We start from the raw sequence: 16,982 nt of genomic DNA, 5'->3' as shown, positions 1-16,982 counted from the left end.
GCAGAAAGATCAACAGCCTTTAGCGATGAATCAAGATTTACAGATTTGCAGTATTTATTCCCAGTTTTAAGCATGTAATCAGCATCGGTCAGGCACCAGGAGGAGGTGAGTCATCCCAGCCCCTCCCATCCCAACAATCCACCTGCAGATAAAGAGATTTTTTGTTGGTGAATTCCAGTGGTAATGCATCCACTGGAAAGACCTGTGCTCTTGAATTCCCAAATATTTCCCATGCCACACACACACACACACAAGTGTGTATTTGCCTGCAACTGGGGACCCCCTATTGTTCCTCTTTTGTTTGTACTTTAACGTTTTTAGAAGACCACCCATATGTTTTGTACACAGTTGTCAATCGGGGACCCTCTGTCAATCGGGGACCTTATTGTCCGCTATTGTTCAGGGTCCCCATTGAATGCAGAAACAAACTCACACACACAAAATGATGGGCGCATGAGTTCAAGCATCGACAGAATGGTAAAAACAACGGCAGGACTGAGGAGGAAGGGAGGATGCCTGACCTGACTCGCACCAGGCTGTACAACCAGGTCTCTGGGAAGTAGGAACGGACTTCAGGGGCCCCTCCCCTAGCCCCATCAACTTCTGCCATGGCAACGGCTTCCATGGGAGCACTTGCCATTGCTAGCATCGGCATTGCTATGGGAGCGGCCATCCCGTCCTCCATGATCATCTCCTGACGATAATCTGCAAGAAATTCATCAAAAAATGAGCAAGACTTGAACACTTCCCAAATTAACTGTAAAGGGAAAACCGACTAACGAGTGGGGAGCCCTTTTACAAGAGCTAATTTATTCCTCTTACAAAAACTGAGTTATCTGGCCTTACACTATGAACATATCTCTCCCTTAATATCCCTCAATGTACCATTTTACCCCAAACTAGTTTTCTTTTTACGGATATTCACTGGGGGATTATGGGACTAATCCTGCCACAGAGATTTCGCAGGGTTTTAAGACTATGACCCTCTCATGATTACAATAAGCAGACCAATACTCGATAGGAAATTTAACAATCATCTTTTTTCACTAATGACTCAACAAAGGACCTTTCGGGGGGGGGCATTTCATGGATGCTAATTAAATGGGTTTAAAAATCTGTAAAAAAAAAACAGTTTAGATAAATTTACTGCAAAATGGTAAAAGGTATGTTCATTGTGGTATTATGTCGATGGTTCTTCCCACATGTTTGTTCAGGGTACTTGTCAGAAACCATAAACTCATTTGCCACGTAGGAAAGAGGAAACATCAGCAACGACGTAAATCTCCAAATTCTGAACAGAGATCATCACCAGCATCGCTTTCGCCATTAAAAACTGTATTATTCCTTTGAAAATCCATCTTTGAAATAGTTGTTCGCGGAACCCGATGCTACATATGATTCAAACCAGCCAGCCGACCCCGGCAAGCTCGGTGGTCAAGACATCTGCACTAGTAAGCAGGAGGTTGTGGGTTCGAGTTTCACCAGAGTACATGTGGTTTTTCACAAGCCTTCGGGGGCATACACTGAGTATACAGTGTTAAAATACACGTCGGGCAGGGCCAAAAAAAAATTCAAAAATTTATTTACATTTTCCCGGTGCAAATCTATCTTTAAAATAGTGTGTTATTCCTGTTTCACAATTATATTTACTGCAGAAATGACTGCAAAGATGCAAAATAATTGGCCAGTGAAAGGCACTTACATATAGGGTACATGTCCCGACAAGGCGCTGTCTCCACTTTGAGGTTAGTCAGGTATACCACACCCAGATCCTAGTGTTGGGATTAAAAGACATGGGGATGTTAGTGTCTTCAGAAATGTTGAACACACTCCAATTCAAGTGCATTTTGCTGCAAATGTTGCAGGACGTCAAAGTCACTTCGCATTTGAGATTGCCTGGAGTGTGAACCGGCTTTGAGTCTTGAAAGTAAAGAGACTTCTACATTATTTGCTGAACAGGTGGAATTCTTGGAGAACCTTCCTTTCTGTCACCTGTTTAATTCAACTCGCCCATGTTTACTAGGTGGGTTGAGGACCGGAACAAGAGAGAGTCACACATTTTTTACCTTGAACGACTGTGATGCGTCCTGCTCACTCGGTCCAGGGGCAAAGCCTCCAAAGAAGGATCTTCCATACCCTCCTCCGCCCTGGCACTTCTTGCTGTAAGGCTCGGCAGAGCCCCCCTCGGCTGACAGCTGAAGGTCCTCAAGCACTTTGAAGACCTGGAGGCAGGGATAAGGCCATCAGTGTGACCATTCCTACTGCTTGTGAGATCACAGTGCTGACAGAATAAGGCTGTGTCAGAAGTGCACATTTTGCGGCTACAGCTCCACTATTTGCCATTGGCATTACACACTAAATAGCCGTAGTCACAGGCAACAATGTCCCTTGTGGACGCACCCCACGCCAGTTCGGTATTTAACTGTTTACATGAGCACCTCAAGGTTTTACACTTAAAATTTCAGGACGAACAATCTGCCACACATGCAAAGTTAGTGGACACTGACAAAATTGACCAAAGGTTCATGTTTCGTTTTACCAAATACAAAAAAAAAAAGATCTGCAATATTGTTATGCTTTAGACTCTGTGCAAATGGCATTTCTGTCTTTTCTCAATGACTGCGTCAAAGCCTTACAGTCTGCAGATTTGGTCTCCGTCACTCCAGTACACCTGTGTAAATTTGTCCCCTGTGCTCATCCAATATGGCAAATCTTACTGTACACATGCACAGTTGGAATAAGGGTACCAAACGGGCATTGAAGTTACCCGACACATACAAAATCGTTAGGGCTAAGCAGTGCAGGACCGAATTAAAGATAACTCTGGTACCAAATTGCAGGTGGAACCTCTTTTCATTAACTCTCTTCTTTTCTTGAAGCCTTCAGTCCTCCAGCTAGTGAAGGTTTGTATGAGGACTGTTAGGGTTAACAACTTTATAGTGTCAGGACCTATAGTCTATGTCCACTAATTGACCAAATGACCAACTATCTGCTATATTCCAAACATTGTTTCAGAACCTAAAGTCTTTACCCATCAATGTCTCAAACCGATCAATTAGGCCATCCGCTGTGGACATCACAGAAGCCAACCCCCAAGCTAATCACTTGCTCTACATATGTCACCCTGCTGATTTTACTCAGTACTGAAATAGCATTTTAAAAACAAAAAACAACCCACTGACTGACCTTTTCTTTAGTGATGCGGTTGTCACCCCCAAGCAGGTGCACGCTCTTGTCCACGACCCCATAGGCACACAGAGAGGAAGGCTTGGCCTCAATGTTGAGGGTGGTGTTTTGGCCCGGCTGCTTCTCAAGATCAGCAAACTTGACTGCCACCTATGAGTCAGGATTCAGGGAAAAAACAATGAGGGCTTAGTTCTGCAAGGTTAAGATCTTACATTTTATAATCTGCTGTCAGCAGCACTGAGTTCAGTTAATTCCCCCACGATGGGAAAGTTCGAGCGATGACTATAGTTGACTATAGACCGACTAGCAGCGCTCGGTGTACGGTCAGACATGTCTAGTCGACCATTTGGGACCAGGTTCAGGGGTATGGTCGCACCGCTAGTTACCAATAACATATTTCATGGATCACTACAGAGGAAAATATTCACATGAAAATAATTGTACGAGATTTCAGTGACCTTGTTTGCTACGGGAATCGCAGCGTACACTGAAATTTGAGTAACAATGAGCTTTTTTTTAAAAAGGCCGACTGGGGTCATTCCAATGTAACTTAATACTGCATGTCCATTGTTAATAGCCACTGACTAGTGGCCTAACTATGGTTCAGGCCCGAACTTGCCCAATGACTGGTGCTGGTAAAACTGTGATAGATTTAGCACTCATGTGACTTCTCGTTCTTTCTCATGTAACTTCTTGAGCCACGACCCAGGCAGGCAACTTGGACTTTGACCAAAAAAACGAGGGAATTCCATATCTTTACAAGGCTTTGTACAGCCTTTTTCAATTATCGATGACATGAGCGTGAAGATAGAAACGCGAAAATCGGCTGGTCCGAGGAAAAGTCACGTGCTTGCGGACCAAGTATCCTACACATTGAACCAGTTAATTGGGTAAGTGTCCCACAACACAAGGCAAAATATGGTGACTAGGCCTAATCAACGCAACGGAGGAAAGTCAACACAGTTCCGTAGGCTGCATTAAAGCTGATTGAGTTGAAGAAGTTCAGTGTGAGGAAAGTGAATGCAGGTATAGGTGGCCGTTGCTTTTAACAGACTCATTCTGCACATGTTCATTGCCACGTGACCTCCTGATGTGGTCTCCCTGCTGTGGCTCTACCCTGAGTGAGAATCCTGAGACCATTCATCCATTAACCCATACAGTCCCAAATCCTCCAATTTCAATACAATTTTACATACACCCTAGGGGATTAGGGTTAATACCTATATGTGTGCCCATGCCCGAGGGGATTAGGGTTAATACCTATATGCGGTGCCCATGCCCGAGACAACACAGCACGGGTACACCTGTAGGTGTCGGAGAAGTAGTGAAATGCAATGCCAGTAAATCTGTGATGTAATTTTTTCATACGAATGTTGGCATTGGGCCATCATTGTGACCTCAAGATTACAATGCTTGTCGTCACATTCTTGGACACGGTGAATTGCTTCGAATGCATATTACAGCAAGCAGGTCATGGATATTGACAAAGCACTACATTTCATAATACATTTCAAATGGACATTTATAGCCATCTGCATCCATATTCCTGGCTTCACAGTGATAAATGCAGAGAGATATGGAGGTAACCTGGGCTTAGAATTTCTCCCAAAGGAAGGAAGTTCCTTCGGACCTGGTTTTGAAAGACTTCCTCGACGGGTATGGTCACGGTGTCGGCGACCACCTCTCCGTCGTCCCGGATGTAATAGGCCATGATGGTGACAGCGGGCGACATCTCGTAGGACACCTTGAACCGACGGCGGGTGGTCTTCACCTTGCCTTTCTCCAGGATGTGGATGGGGATATCACTGGGTAGCATGTGGAGGCTGTGGGCGTATTCTGTCAAAAGAGCAACAAAAAAAAAATGCCGTCCAATCATACTGGAAATGAACCATATTCTAACAATTTGTGTCCTTCCTGAGTTACCCAAGGAGAACATGTTTACTTTTGTTTATGAAGGCAAATTGAGTTTAAAATGCACAGGAATTGACTGCCCTACTTCAGAGGACTGGCATATTGCTGAAGTTTTAACCAGAAGTGGAAACTGCCCTTCTCCTCCCATAAGAAATGGTCTCCTTCATCCTGTTTGCTATTTTAATCGCAAGCCATTACAACTTTAAAGATGGTTGAAAATCTAATTGCTTATCAAGTGTTTTCCATCACTGGGCATTGTCCACATTAAAGTAATTACATTGACACATATACACAAGGGGTTGATATGAGGTCATGTTCTTCAAACTCATGTTTCAGTCAGGTATTAATGAAATTGAAAGCCCAACTCAATCCTCAATACCTTTCATGCCCATTTCATCCGTTTTGACAGGATAGATCCCATACTGGCCAGGCCGGTGAAATGCATCGATTTCTTCAGGTGGAATAATGGAATGCACGTCTAGGATAATGTTGCCTCGTGCCATCATCTGGGTGTCGAAGATGTAGGGAAAAGGTCAGCAAGAATTCTGAATATGTTTCCTCTAAAATTTTGATACAACTGCATCGATTCCGAGCATCATATTAGATCTTTAAATGGAAGAAATGCCACTGCAGTAGTAATTTGCTGTAATACAAGCAGACGTTGTGCGAAAAGTTTAAACACGGTGAGGCAGAATTGCACACATTTATAGCAGCTTGCGAGGAGATGATCTGATTACAGGAATACTTTGAAAATAATGTCAAAGCGTGCATCAGTACCAGTAATCACAAACAAAGGACACAGGGGTTCCACACTGACCAGGGTGTGAAGATGGACCCCGTTGTACTCGGGCTCTTGGCTGGTCATCCGGATGGTCAGGGTCTGGTAGGAGTCAACCTCTGCTCTCTCGTCAACCGGGTCAATGTGGATGAAACTCTTGGACGGGGAGAACTGGGCCTTCACATGACCGTAGGTGTGAGAGCTGCTCTGCGGGTCGGAGCCCAGTGAGCTGGCCTGCAACGGGGTCATGTGACAAATTTCAAGGAACATTATATACCTTTCATTCATAATTTATATCATTGACAGACGCTGTAAAATTTGAATGGTATTTTGGTTCATTTTCAGCAAAAATATCACCGACAGTGGTGATGAATCGCCTGACCTAAATATCTTAAGCAGAGGCGGTAGTGGGAGAACAGACACGCAGGGGCCGTTTTACCCCCTTGCACTTCTGTCCCACACCTTACAAATATTTTTTACAGTTATTATAGTTATTTTTTTTTCTTGGATTTTTAGAACCAACATCTACATAGGGTGTTAGTATGAAATTTCTGTTCTGAGCCCAGTTGGCAAAAACATTCGCGATGGTATGAGTCATTTCATTTGTGTAATTTCAGTCAGTCATGCAGTTAAAATGATCCTGATAGAGAATTGAAAATCAGATGATGAAATGATTGCTCCAAGGACACTTTTTTGCCATTCAGACTTTTGCCCACAAATCTCGTTATATTGCTTCAAATGATCTCATTCATTAACAAAATATCTGTGTCCATCAACCAAGAAATACATGAAATTCGGGCACAGCTATTTATTTTCAAGTTAAAATAAGCTAAACAATGTGTCAGAGCCCAACATTTTTTTGGCCAGCCCCTAGACTTACCTGCAGAGAGATGTAGTCGGCATCCTGTGGCACATCTGGGATGGTGAAGAAGGCTATCCCCCTGTCATTGCTGATCACGATCTTCCTCAGCAGGTCCTCGGGCTGGCCCGCCTGGGCGATGACTTCGCCTGTTTCCCCAGCCAGCGGCTTGCCGCTCGGGTCATTGAACAGAAGCTGAAAAACGTCGGGGCAGAAATCAACCAGGGAAACTGGTAAGGGTGTCGAGCTCATTCATCCAAACTACTGAGACATTTTCTTGGCAGGAAACTTCCCCAATAACCTGTCTCTTTTTTCATCACGTTTTGCCTACCAATGGCCGGTTAACTATGACAGAGCCTCAACAGTACGAAAGCAAAAGAATAGTTTTTGCCCTGTAACATGTCCTACTCAGCACATCTGTAACATTAAGCCCTAGTTTATAGATCTAACTTGGTTTGGGACTTTGAGGGTGGATAGTTAATATTTGGTCCCTGAGGTATTCAGAATTGACAAACTATAGTTAGCAAGGTAAAGCCAACCAAACTAGTTTGTCAACTTTCAATTCCTTGAGGCACTAAAATAGACTACTCAACCAAAATAAACCATATTATATTTGTTTTACACCTAATACGTAATAAGTTCACCTCTGTGAAACAAAAACACAACCAGTTCAGCATCACTGAGCGTGGCAAAGGCTGGTACACAGTTACATCTGCTACCATACTTCACCCGTACAACAGTTCCTCAACTGTTTCATGAACCTTACACTAGTTCATTTGCGCATACAGTGGAACACCGCTATACCAAACATTCGGCTGTACTGAACATCACGCAAAACATCATCACGAAAACAGCGAATCATAGTATCACAAGAGAGGTTGCACTTCAGTTAGACAAGAGAGGGCGCTATTCAACATGGCAACGAAACATTCGGCAGTTGATTTCGCTATACCGAACGACCGCTGTACCGAACACTTAGCGTGGACCCTGTCGTGGTTGTTATAGCGGCGTTCCACTGTACGTATTTACTGACCATGCCCGAGAATGGAAGACCTGGCTTGAAGGTGGAGGGAACAGAGAACTTGAGCTCAAATGGCCTCTGGCTGATCACAATATCATCCACAGTCTTCTCAATCACAGTGCCTTTGGATGAGAAAGAAAACGTCAAACTTCCTTACTTGAGGGGGCAGTTTGTTTACTTCTGGGAGGGAAATGTTGGTGATGACTAGTCAGCTCATGATCTCAAACAGTGAAGGACACACTGTGTTCATATTGGTTTGCATTTGTAAATGCTGGAGAGTACTCACAGGTAACTTTCAACAGAATGTGCACAAAATAGATGATTTCGATAAGAGGTTTGCAACAGACAGGGGCAATGGGGCCAAAGTGTTCTAACAAAGAAGTATGAAATATCAGTTGAAATCCTGAAGTAGCTAATAAGAGTGAGAAACTTCAACCTTCTCAATGTCCGATGTTCCTATCACTTCAAAAGAGTTTGGAACTGTGATTTCGAGTTGTCAACTTTCCCTTTACTAAGGTCACAACCCGGAATGAGCGAGAGGACAGTCAACAAAGAAAGCTTATCCCTTTTAATCTATCATTTGTGCCCATTTTCTTTTATGATGAACACAAATCCAGAGCAGCACCAAGGGCAATGTTAGGGATCTCTTTATTACGTGTTGCAGCCTCTTCAAACTCGGCTCTGATGGTCAGTTTGGTGTAGTGGGGGTTGATATAACCAACTTGTTTCCACTGAAGCTCGGACAAGTCGACTTCAAAGACATGGCAGCCATAAATGTTAGTGTTCTGAATGACAAAGGGGAAAAGGGATCCATTCTCTTTAGAAGCAGGTACATACATTGATCTGAGTAAAGCTTTGAAACAATTTCCAGACCAACTGAATAGGCTAAAGAAGATTTTGTTTAGTCCGAAATAATTTAGAGGCCGACATGATTGGTTACTTCTCTCTTACCCTAGCAAATTGGTCCATTGCTACATTTTTATTGGATGATACAGAGATGTGAAGTTTGATTGAGCCACTAACGGGCTGGCCGTGGGTGTATCTGTCAAGAAAAAGGGGGAGGGAATTTATGAAGTAAAGAATTTAAAAAAAAAAAAAAACACAAATAACCCCCCCCCAAAAGAAACTGCCTTTGTTTAATGCAAGACTTCTGATCCAAGATGCGAAAGGGTCACAACCACTGTTCTAAATGGTCTTCAAACAGTTTGCTGTTTTTTTACGAACTTTTCCAAATTATCCAGTAACTATAATTTACTCAGAAAAACAGGATGGAATGTTGAAAGATGACACGGCTGCATTCTTTCTTACATTACTAATATGAGAATAATTCAAATAGTGCAAACGTAGATTTTACAATTATAAATTGCAAAGATGCAATTCTGCACATGTGCAGCAAAGGAAAGTGAGAGGAAAAAAAAACAATCAAATCAATCGTAAGAAAATATGCTGGCAAACAAGATTTTGTATTTGGTTGGCCTTACTTGCCGCAAACGGTGATTTCTTCCTCGCCACCAGGGACTACCACATAATCCGGCCCTTTGATCATGACTTCAAACTTGGGTAGCACTGCCGCACAGAAACAGAGGAGAGAGACAAACACAAGATTAACAAAAAATTAAAAGTTTCACAGAAAAAATTATGCTTTGTGGCAAATATACACATCATCAGACTACTTCAACCCATTGGGTAACTGGAATGAACTACCGGTATTTTTGCCAACTCAGACGGCACACAATGAAGATCCAAACGGACAGTTTTCGATGCAATTGTGCAGTGAACTGTTGAAATCCATGGCAAGTTTTCACATCATACTCGAGATGTGGCTATTTTGTCTCCTGAACGCTAAAATTCTCAGATGACTAAATGAAGCAGGCTCAACCATACACCAGGACCTGGGTCCAAATGGCCAACTAGACTGTCAAAATTATTGTTCAGGACACTGTGCTCAAATTTGCCCCCAAATGGGGTGGTACCACGCATGCTTCCTTTCACTTGAGACACGCGTGCATTTAGCAAGTTGCAGCACTCTGTATTAGTCAAAGAGGTATTCCACAAATTATGCAAACCACCCGTGTGTTGAGCGTGATGCTGCTGCAGTCATCACGGCTTCTGAAGGGTGCGACTGTGTATGACGGCCATTGTAAAAGTCTGGTCCCCAGATTCAGACGAGCCAACAAACAGATTTTCTCCGATGGAATATTACCAGGACGTCATGAAAATACGCGTAGGAATTTACTGTCCATACCATATTCGCCGACCTTGAAGGTCTGCGTGAATTCTCGGTCGTGATGGCGGACCTTGATCCTCCAGTCTCCCATGGGTGGGTCCGTGGACATGGGCATGGACAGGTCAATCAGGCCATCATTGGTCTTGACAGCCAGCCACTGGGCCATGTGGATGCCAGAGGGGGACTCGATCCAGATTTTGGAGACCTTCAGGGAGAGCAGCAATTGAAAGCACTTCAGGTAAAATCTATTTCAACTGATTTATAACACAACAGTGAAATTGCAGTTAGATTAAATAAGGTCGTCTTCTTAACACGGGCAGATTTATACAGTGATTCTTGCCCACATCTCTTGATTCAACCAATCTGGGCTTTAAATCTGGGTAGAACTTTCAATTCAAGTCTCAGTCTGACTCGGTTTATTTGTTTGAAATTTTTCTCTCATTTCCACAACTTTACGTTTCTCGACCGTCTTCCACATACAGACACCACACTCACACTCCCGTGCATCTGGCAAGTAACAGCTTCCTATTGGTCTAGGAGTCATGTGATGTGCACGCGCCACCTACCCACAAGCACCGTGCTGCCACAGTAGCTGTTTCTAACTCGTGCTGAATTGCCCTCGGACTTGTGAGTTCTTTATGCCACGGTCACTTCTGACAAATGCTCATGGGTTTCACAAGGCTGTCACTACGATATTTTTCACAGAATGCCAAAGCGCAAGCCCAGGTGATCACATACTTAAAGAATGCAACTCAGGGAAAAAATGTGTCTTTTTCTTTTGAATAATAACAGCACTGGGACAGATTCAAATTATTTTTAAAAAGGCACAACGGCAGATTGAAAACATTGAAGAAACACTTTTAGAATACTGTGATAGATTGTAATAGATTGTAATAGCGCTTGATCATATCACATGGTACATGGACTTAAGACCTGATTATACGACGGGACTTACCTCACTCATGTCAGGCCTCAGGTCCGACAGCAATGTTAGGACTCTGAATTGCACTGAAACAAACAAGGGGGTAAAAAAAGAGTAGTACCGAGAAAACCTACATTAAAGGGATTCAAACCTAAAACTAACAACAAGAGCTCCGTCCAAGTTTTGTGATAACATCTACATGCACGTCTAGGTCTTTGCCCGTTGAAAATATATGCCGTACCATGCTGGCCTGGTTTATAGATGGGCTTGTCCGTCTCAATGAAGGTCTCCGAGTTACAGGCGTCCAGGTAGACCTTGATACTGTCCACGATTTCAAACTCCTCACATTGCATCAAGGTCCTCTTGGCGTACATGACCAGGGTGACGGTCATCCTGGGCTTGTCAATGGGAGGCAGCTATTGGAAGGAAGAAAGGGGCCATGTTACAGCAAGCGTCGGCAGGAATGGCTACTGCACAATGGCAGATATCATTTCTAAAAATTCACATCTATTCAATAAGGTACGAAACAAACCATATAGGTAAAACTGAATAGAAGCTAATATACTGTCAAGATGAACAAAGGCATTGACAGGAGTAGCATGTGAACCTGGGACCTCCAGAACACCACACTGACATCCTACCAACTGAGCTACCAAAACCATGGTCCTCTGTTAAAGGGGCACAAATAAGAAGCCATAAAACCCCCAAACCATACAGCTATAGACCCCACCTCAAATACACGATATAATGTGGGAAGTCAATTTCTTTGTTCATCTTTACTACACATTATAAGCATAAATCAGCAGTTTATGGCTCAAGGCGCTCTGCTTGTGCTTCTGGAAGTGCAGACAGCCACCATACAGACTGAGTGTTTGAGAATCAAGAGCTTTCTGCATGTTTTAAAACAAAGTGTACGAGAGAAATCATTTGTCTATATGAAAGTGAGTTGTCCTGGCCTTTAACTATCATTGAACTATTTCACTGACTGATGTATTTATAATTTGGTTATCTTTTTCAATGTGATTGATAGAAAACAATTCTGTGAAAATACAGGCTATCTGTCAGAAAGGCGCGCAGAGAATGGCTAAAACCGTTAATGGGTAATTCCAGAAATTAGGGGTCCAAAAGTGTGACATTTTCGTGTCCCTGTTACATCTGACCTTTGTGATTTGACACAAAAATATTACGGGAATTGATTTCAAACTATTACTATTTGTTCGGCAGTTAATTTGCATTAATTCATAACTCTTAGAAATTATAAAATGTGTTCTGAACTTACAAAATCACGTCAGATGTGACAGGGACACACCCCTAATTTCTGGAATTATCCTAATCCAAATTTGAAGTTTTAAACTTTTTAACTGAAACTTTCTTTCTGAAAAATATCCTCAAGAAGGCTGCTTCTTTATTATTTGAAAATTAACAAACAAAAACTACTTCTAGATAAATCAAACCCATGATTAAACAAAAGGTGCTCACACAATCTAAGAAATGATTGAAAACAGGAGGTGCTATGTTTATCAATTTTGATGATATGCTTTCAATCTCGAACTCCTTTTTTTATCAACTAATGGCTGAAGATCAAGAATGTGCCATGCAGGTTTACCACTGAGTGGTGAATTTCCCACATTTTAGTACACTTCCTAACACCAAAATACCAAGAGAGCCGAGGTCAAGACTACAAACAACACTGAACAGTTTCACAGCTGTGGGGAAAACTTACGTCAATCTCCACACATCCGCAGGGTGTTGTGATGACTTTGAGCGGAGTGACGACCAGGGACACCTCGTCATTCTCCATGACCGCAAACTGCACGTCCACGGGCTGCGAGAAGTTGACAAAGGTGATGAAAACCCTCTCCTGGCTGTTGGCACACAAGATCTTGGGCGCCATGGCCAGATACCCCGCACCAAAGGCACTGATGAGACAAAAAAATGGGGGAGGGATTTAAACGATGGGTTAGGGTGTGCGTGTGATGTTACCACACATGTCATTAAAGTGCTTATTTTCCCCAGTTACTATGTATGCAAAGCATACATGTATATGGTATCAACAGCTCAGAACTAACACTTAATATGCATGTGAAAAAGACCAGGTAAAAATGTTATTTAGCAATAAAAAGCACGACCAAGCCTACTGGAATCTATATCACTGGAGGATATAGAGATATTAAACAAATGATAGAATGAAATTCTTAGGATTATATAGGCCCCTAGATGACCACTTAAATTGGAATACACATGTCAGTCATATTTCTACAGTTATTTCAAGAACCTGGATTATCTCAAAGTTAAAATTGATCTCTTTCATCAATGTTATACAATACCTTATATAACCGTATATTACCTGAACATATGGGATTCTTACATGGCGTAATAGTAGTAGTGGTCATCTTAATCAAATCTTCAAATTACAGAAAAAAAGTTCCAATTATCATGAATTCTCTCTTTTACAGTTCTAAGGTTTCAAAAGTTCATGATATTTGTTACCTTCACCTGGGCTAGTGCGCTGGCTCAATACGAAATTGGCTTAAATCAATTTTTTCATTGTTCACAACAAATTATTTTACACTAAACGTCATGAATTTCACAGGTATCATGCACGGACTGCATTTCTCTAAAGCTACAGTGAAACATGAGGGGCCAAAGCTGTGGAGCTCAATTGGTAATTTATTGAGGAAAATTGCCAGTTCCTCTATGTTGAAGCATGAAATCTAAATTATCAAATAACTATTTTATCTAATAATTAAGTTATCACAGGGTTACAGCCTATATGTTACTGAGTGAGGGACCATGAAGGGCCAACGCTGTGGAGCTCAATTGGTAACTTATTGAAAAAAAATTGCCAGGTCCTCTATGTTGAAGCATAAAATCTAAATTATCAAATAAGTTTTTTATCTAATAATTAAGTTATCACAGGGTTACAGCTTATATGTTACTGAGTGTAGATCCTTTTATTTTTGTGTACTTTATTTTTTCTAGTTAATTTCTAACAATGTTTGTTATTGTCATGAATGTCTATGGGGCCTCCACTCAACAAGCAATGCTTCTTGGCAGTCTCCATCCATCAACTAAATGTATACCATTGTTGTCTCTTTATATTGTATGGAAATAAAGTGAAGTAAGTAAATTTGCACAAATGAATGAGTTTGTACATGACAGGACAACTCACCGTCTGAAGGCCACTTCATTTCATTCTTTCATGTTGAAATGTGTTTAACTTATGCAAATTTGAAGCATGAACATTTGATCTGGTGCCATAATTTTGTATTCATGTTCCCTTTTGCACCAAGTATGCCTTTAGGTTAGTCGGCTATACGCATGTAACACAGGACACACCAAATTCCTACCCAAAAGGCGAGTATAATTCATATCACATGAGACCAACCTTTTAGCCCATAGGAAAGGATGCTAATGTTAGTTTGGATCATAATTTTCAAGAACCATAAAGCCAACAGCTCCATACCCGACTGTGTCCCTTGCTTTCAAAATTAAATTTTAAAACTTTTATTTATTTATTTATTTTTTTTCTTAATTTAATGTTGCATGCGAAAGACATGTTGTTAGGTCACAACAAATCAAAGTAAACTCTACCTACCGCACTTGTTAGATTTGTAAGCAACACAGGCCTAACATTCATCTTGGAAAGTTTCAACTCTGGTTCTGAAGCAAGCTAAAACAAGTCTTAAAAGTGCCTAAAGTTCGCTACTAGGTAAAGGCAACGAGTTTTACGGTCAAGATTTTTCATTTCTACACTGATGATGTGGGTGTGACTTTTAGTATTGCACGAGTTTTATATCAAGTACGTACCAAATTCCGCCTTTCAACCAACAGAGGGCGCTACTCAACATTTGTGGGCGGGAATGACACTTCACGACCGCGCACCATTGGATCTCCTCCGTACCCGTCCACGTCCCCAGGCCTCAGCCGGAGGATCCTACTTGTAAGCTCATGTTTCTGCTGCAGGAATGTTCGGTTGTCTAATGTGACTCATTACGGCAGATTTTGGAGTATTTTCTTTCAGTTTAAACATAAAGAGATCTAAACTGACTGTCCAACCAGGACGAAAACGAATGTAGGCAAAAATGACACACTACCGCTTCCGTTGTGGGATGAAATAACGCCCTTGATTCTTTTGATCGGGCAGTGATACCTTGTAGTACCATGTCAGTAATTTTTAATCTAGCAGTTGAATCTGTGTGTGCTTTTACAATGGAGGGTACTGAAAAATTTAAAGCTGATGAGGCTGTCAGAACAAGTTGACCGTCCTTTTACATTTTATGAATTAACTTCAAAGACTTCTTGTTGGAACCTTAATGGTCAAGCCACTTAAAAAGTCACTTTTTAATTTCGATGTAACATTAAAATAAAGTATTTCAAACAAGCCATATTTCAGTGTAAATGCTGTGTAAAAGTTCCAAAATATAACAATTTGTATAGACATTTTCAGTGACCATCGCCATCACTGGTTTTGCAGTGACCCCCTTTCATAGCGATACACAGAGAAAGCTATATTATAATATGGAGCCACTGTTTCGTTACAGCACCCAACGCAATTGTTTTAACGCCATTAAAGGGGGCCATTAGCAGTGTCCAGTGAAACTTTAGTGGATTCGTCTATAGGCCAACACCGCTAGTGGAAAAGATCATAATTTAGCAAAATAAAATAGTAAATTTTATATAGTGTCAAAAAATACTCCAAGAATACCAAATTCTGCAGATAAAAGTACATAATTTTTCCCCACCGATTTCGAATTTCCTTCAGTTTTTCCTGCGCCACTTTCTCGTCGACTAGGTGGTCTTCCTCTTTCTGGACTTCGGGAGGCTCCTTGTTTGGAACAAACGGTTCTGCCACAAGCTCTTGCTGTCCCGCGCACAGACGAGGCACATACACGCCAAGAATCGCCACAAATGCCGCCAGAAAGACACAGAAACGCCCCGGCACCACGGCCCGGCCGTCCGGTCTCATTGTAACTCCTTTTAGAAGCGTGGTCCAATAAATTCTCTGTACAAATTTTCCCAAATAGACTCTGTTTTTGTCGTCCTACGAGGTTCTACGATGTTGGAAGTAGAGTAATTCCGTTGTGTTGTTTTTCTGCCGGCCAGAGGAATTATGCGTTAGCATAGCTTTTGAAGGCTTTGTAAAAAGTATTGATCGGTCTATTATTACCTTGAATGCATTGTTCATTTAACAATAGCCTGCTTTAATTCGATCAATTATTGCCAATTTCACATTTTTCAACACATTACCATTAAGTAAACATGATGGGGTCATATCAAATATCGAAAATCGTGCCGAGAGGATTAAAGTGTAGTCGGATTTTGAGAAGGACGTTACCAGGATTAACGGCCCAAACCAGACGAGTGGGCCGCAAACAGGCGTCTCTTTTTCCAATCATATACCTAAAAAAAAGTCTGTCCCACGGTACAATGACGTATCCATTGTTCTGCTTCAACAGGTGTTCACGAACCTGTAAACACCAAAACAAACCCAATTGTAGATATCGATCAATCTGACCATAGAGAAAGGACATAGATGATTTGACATTGCTTATTCTATTGTTGTGAGGGTACTGCCGCTAATTCGTGTAGGCCTATAGTAACGCGCGCAAAATACAGGACATTGAGGGCGTGTACCTGGACGGCCAGCAGGTTGGCACGTTCACATTTCTGGGCTTCTTGATTGGTTGAGAGTTAGCGAGTACGTGACAAGGAAGGCAGCCCGATGGCAACTGCATTTCACAATTTAACGTGTGAACGAAGAGACCTCGTACTATCGGGCCTATGAACGACTAAGTCACGTTCTGGCCAAAATGCGCCTTTTCACAGTTTTGCTTGTAAAACAAAAAACTTTTCAATAAAACGAAACAAAACAGTTAAACCTTTCCTGGTGTTAGACTCTAGACATCGAAAGAATACTCTTTTCAGAAAAAGATCTAGTTTACTAACATTCTTTCGTTTATCCTGACAGGATCCCCCTCGAGGCATTCGATCCACAGAAAATGTGATAGTGGGTTCTTCACTTCCCACGAACACTTCTACACAACACAAAACATACGCACGCACGTTTGTACGGCG

The 16,982-nt window shown here is 41.8% G+C and overlaps 1 protein-coding gene across 3 annotated transcripts in view; it reads right to left on the bottom strand.

The window, feature by feature from the left end:
* LOC110982412 (pregnancy zone protein-like) overlaps positions 1-16,024 on the bottom strand; it is a 36,697-nt gene extending 20,673 nt beyond the window's left edge. The window contains exons 1-17 of one of the 3 annotated variants that reach the window (XM_087136696.1): positions 15,650-16,024; positions 12,628-12,823; positions 11,146-11,320; positions 10,938-10,990; positions 10,001-10,187; positions 9,237-9,321; positions 8,707-8,797; positions 8,411-8,540; positions 7,768-7,877; positions 6,756-6,929; positions 5,915-6,109; positions 5,477-5,603; positions 4,817-5,022; positions 3,187-3,336; positions 2,067-2,222; positions 1,703-1,772; positions 522-705 (exon numbers count right to left, since the gene is read on the bottom strand). In XM_087136696.1, coding sequence (XP_086992822.1) covers positions 522-705; positions 1,703-1,772; positions 2,067-2,222; positions 3,187-3,336; positions 4,817-5,022; positions 5,477-5,603; positions 5,915-6,109; positions 6,756-6,929; positions 7,768-7,877; positions 8,411-8,540; positions 8,707-8,797; positions 9,237-9,321; positions 10,001-10,187; positions 10,938-10,990; positions 11,146-11,320; positions 12,628-12,823; positions 15,650-15,873 — 2,513 coding nt within the window. In that variant the 5' untranslated portion in view covers positions 15,874-16,024. Of the gene's footprint in view, positions 1-521; positions 706-1,702; positions 1,773-2,066; positions 2,223-3,186; positions 3,337-4,816; positions 5,023-5,476; positions 5,604-5,914; positions 6,110-6,755; positions 6,930-7,767; positions 7,878-8,410; positions 8,541-8,706; positions 8,798-9,236; positions 9,322-10,000; positions 10,188-10,937; positions 10,991-11,145; positions 11,321-12,627; positions 12,824-14,502; positions 14,663-14,714; positions 14,732-15,649 lie in introns of those variants that run through there. The other 2 variants (XM_087136697.1, XM_087136698.1) reach the window with 2 other exon arrangements.
* Positions 16,025-16,982: the final 958 nt, after the last annotated feature.

The sequence above is a fragment of the Acanthaster planci genome, linkage group LG05 (assembly GCF_054643075.1).
Source record: "Acanthaster planci isolate LZ-2023a linkage group LG05, COTS_SCS, whole genome shotgun sequence".
Taxonomy (NCBI): Eukaryota; Metazoa; Echinodermata; class Asteroidea; order Valvatida; family Acanthasteridae; genus Acanthaster; species Acanthaster planci.
The sequence above is the reverse complement of the archived record's forward strand: the minus strand, read 5'-3'. Positions and strand labels throughout refer to the sequence as shown.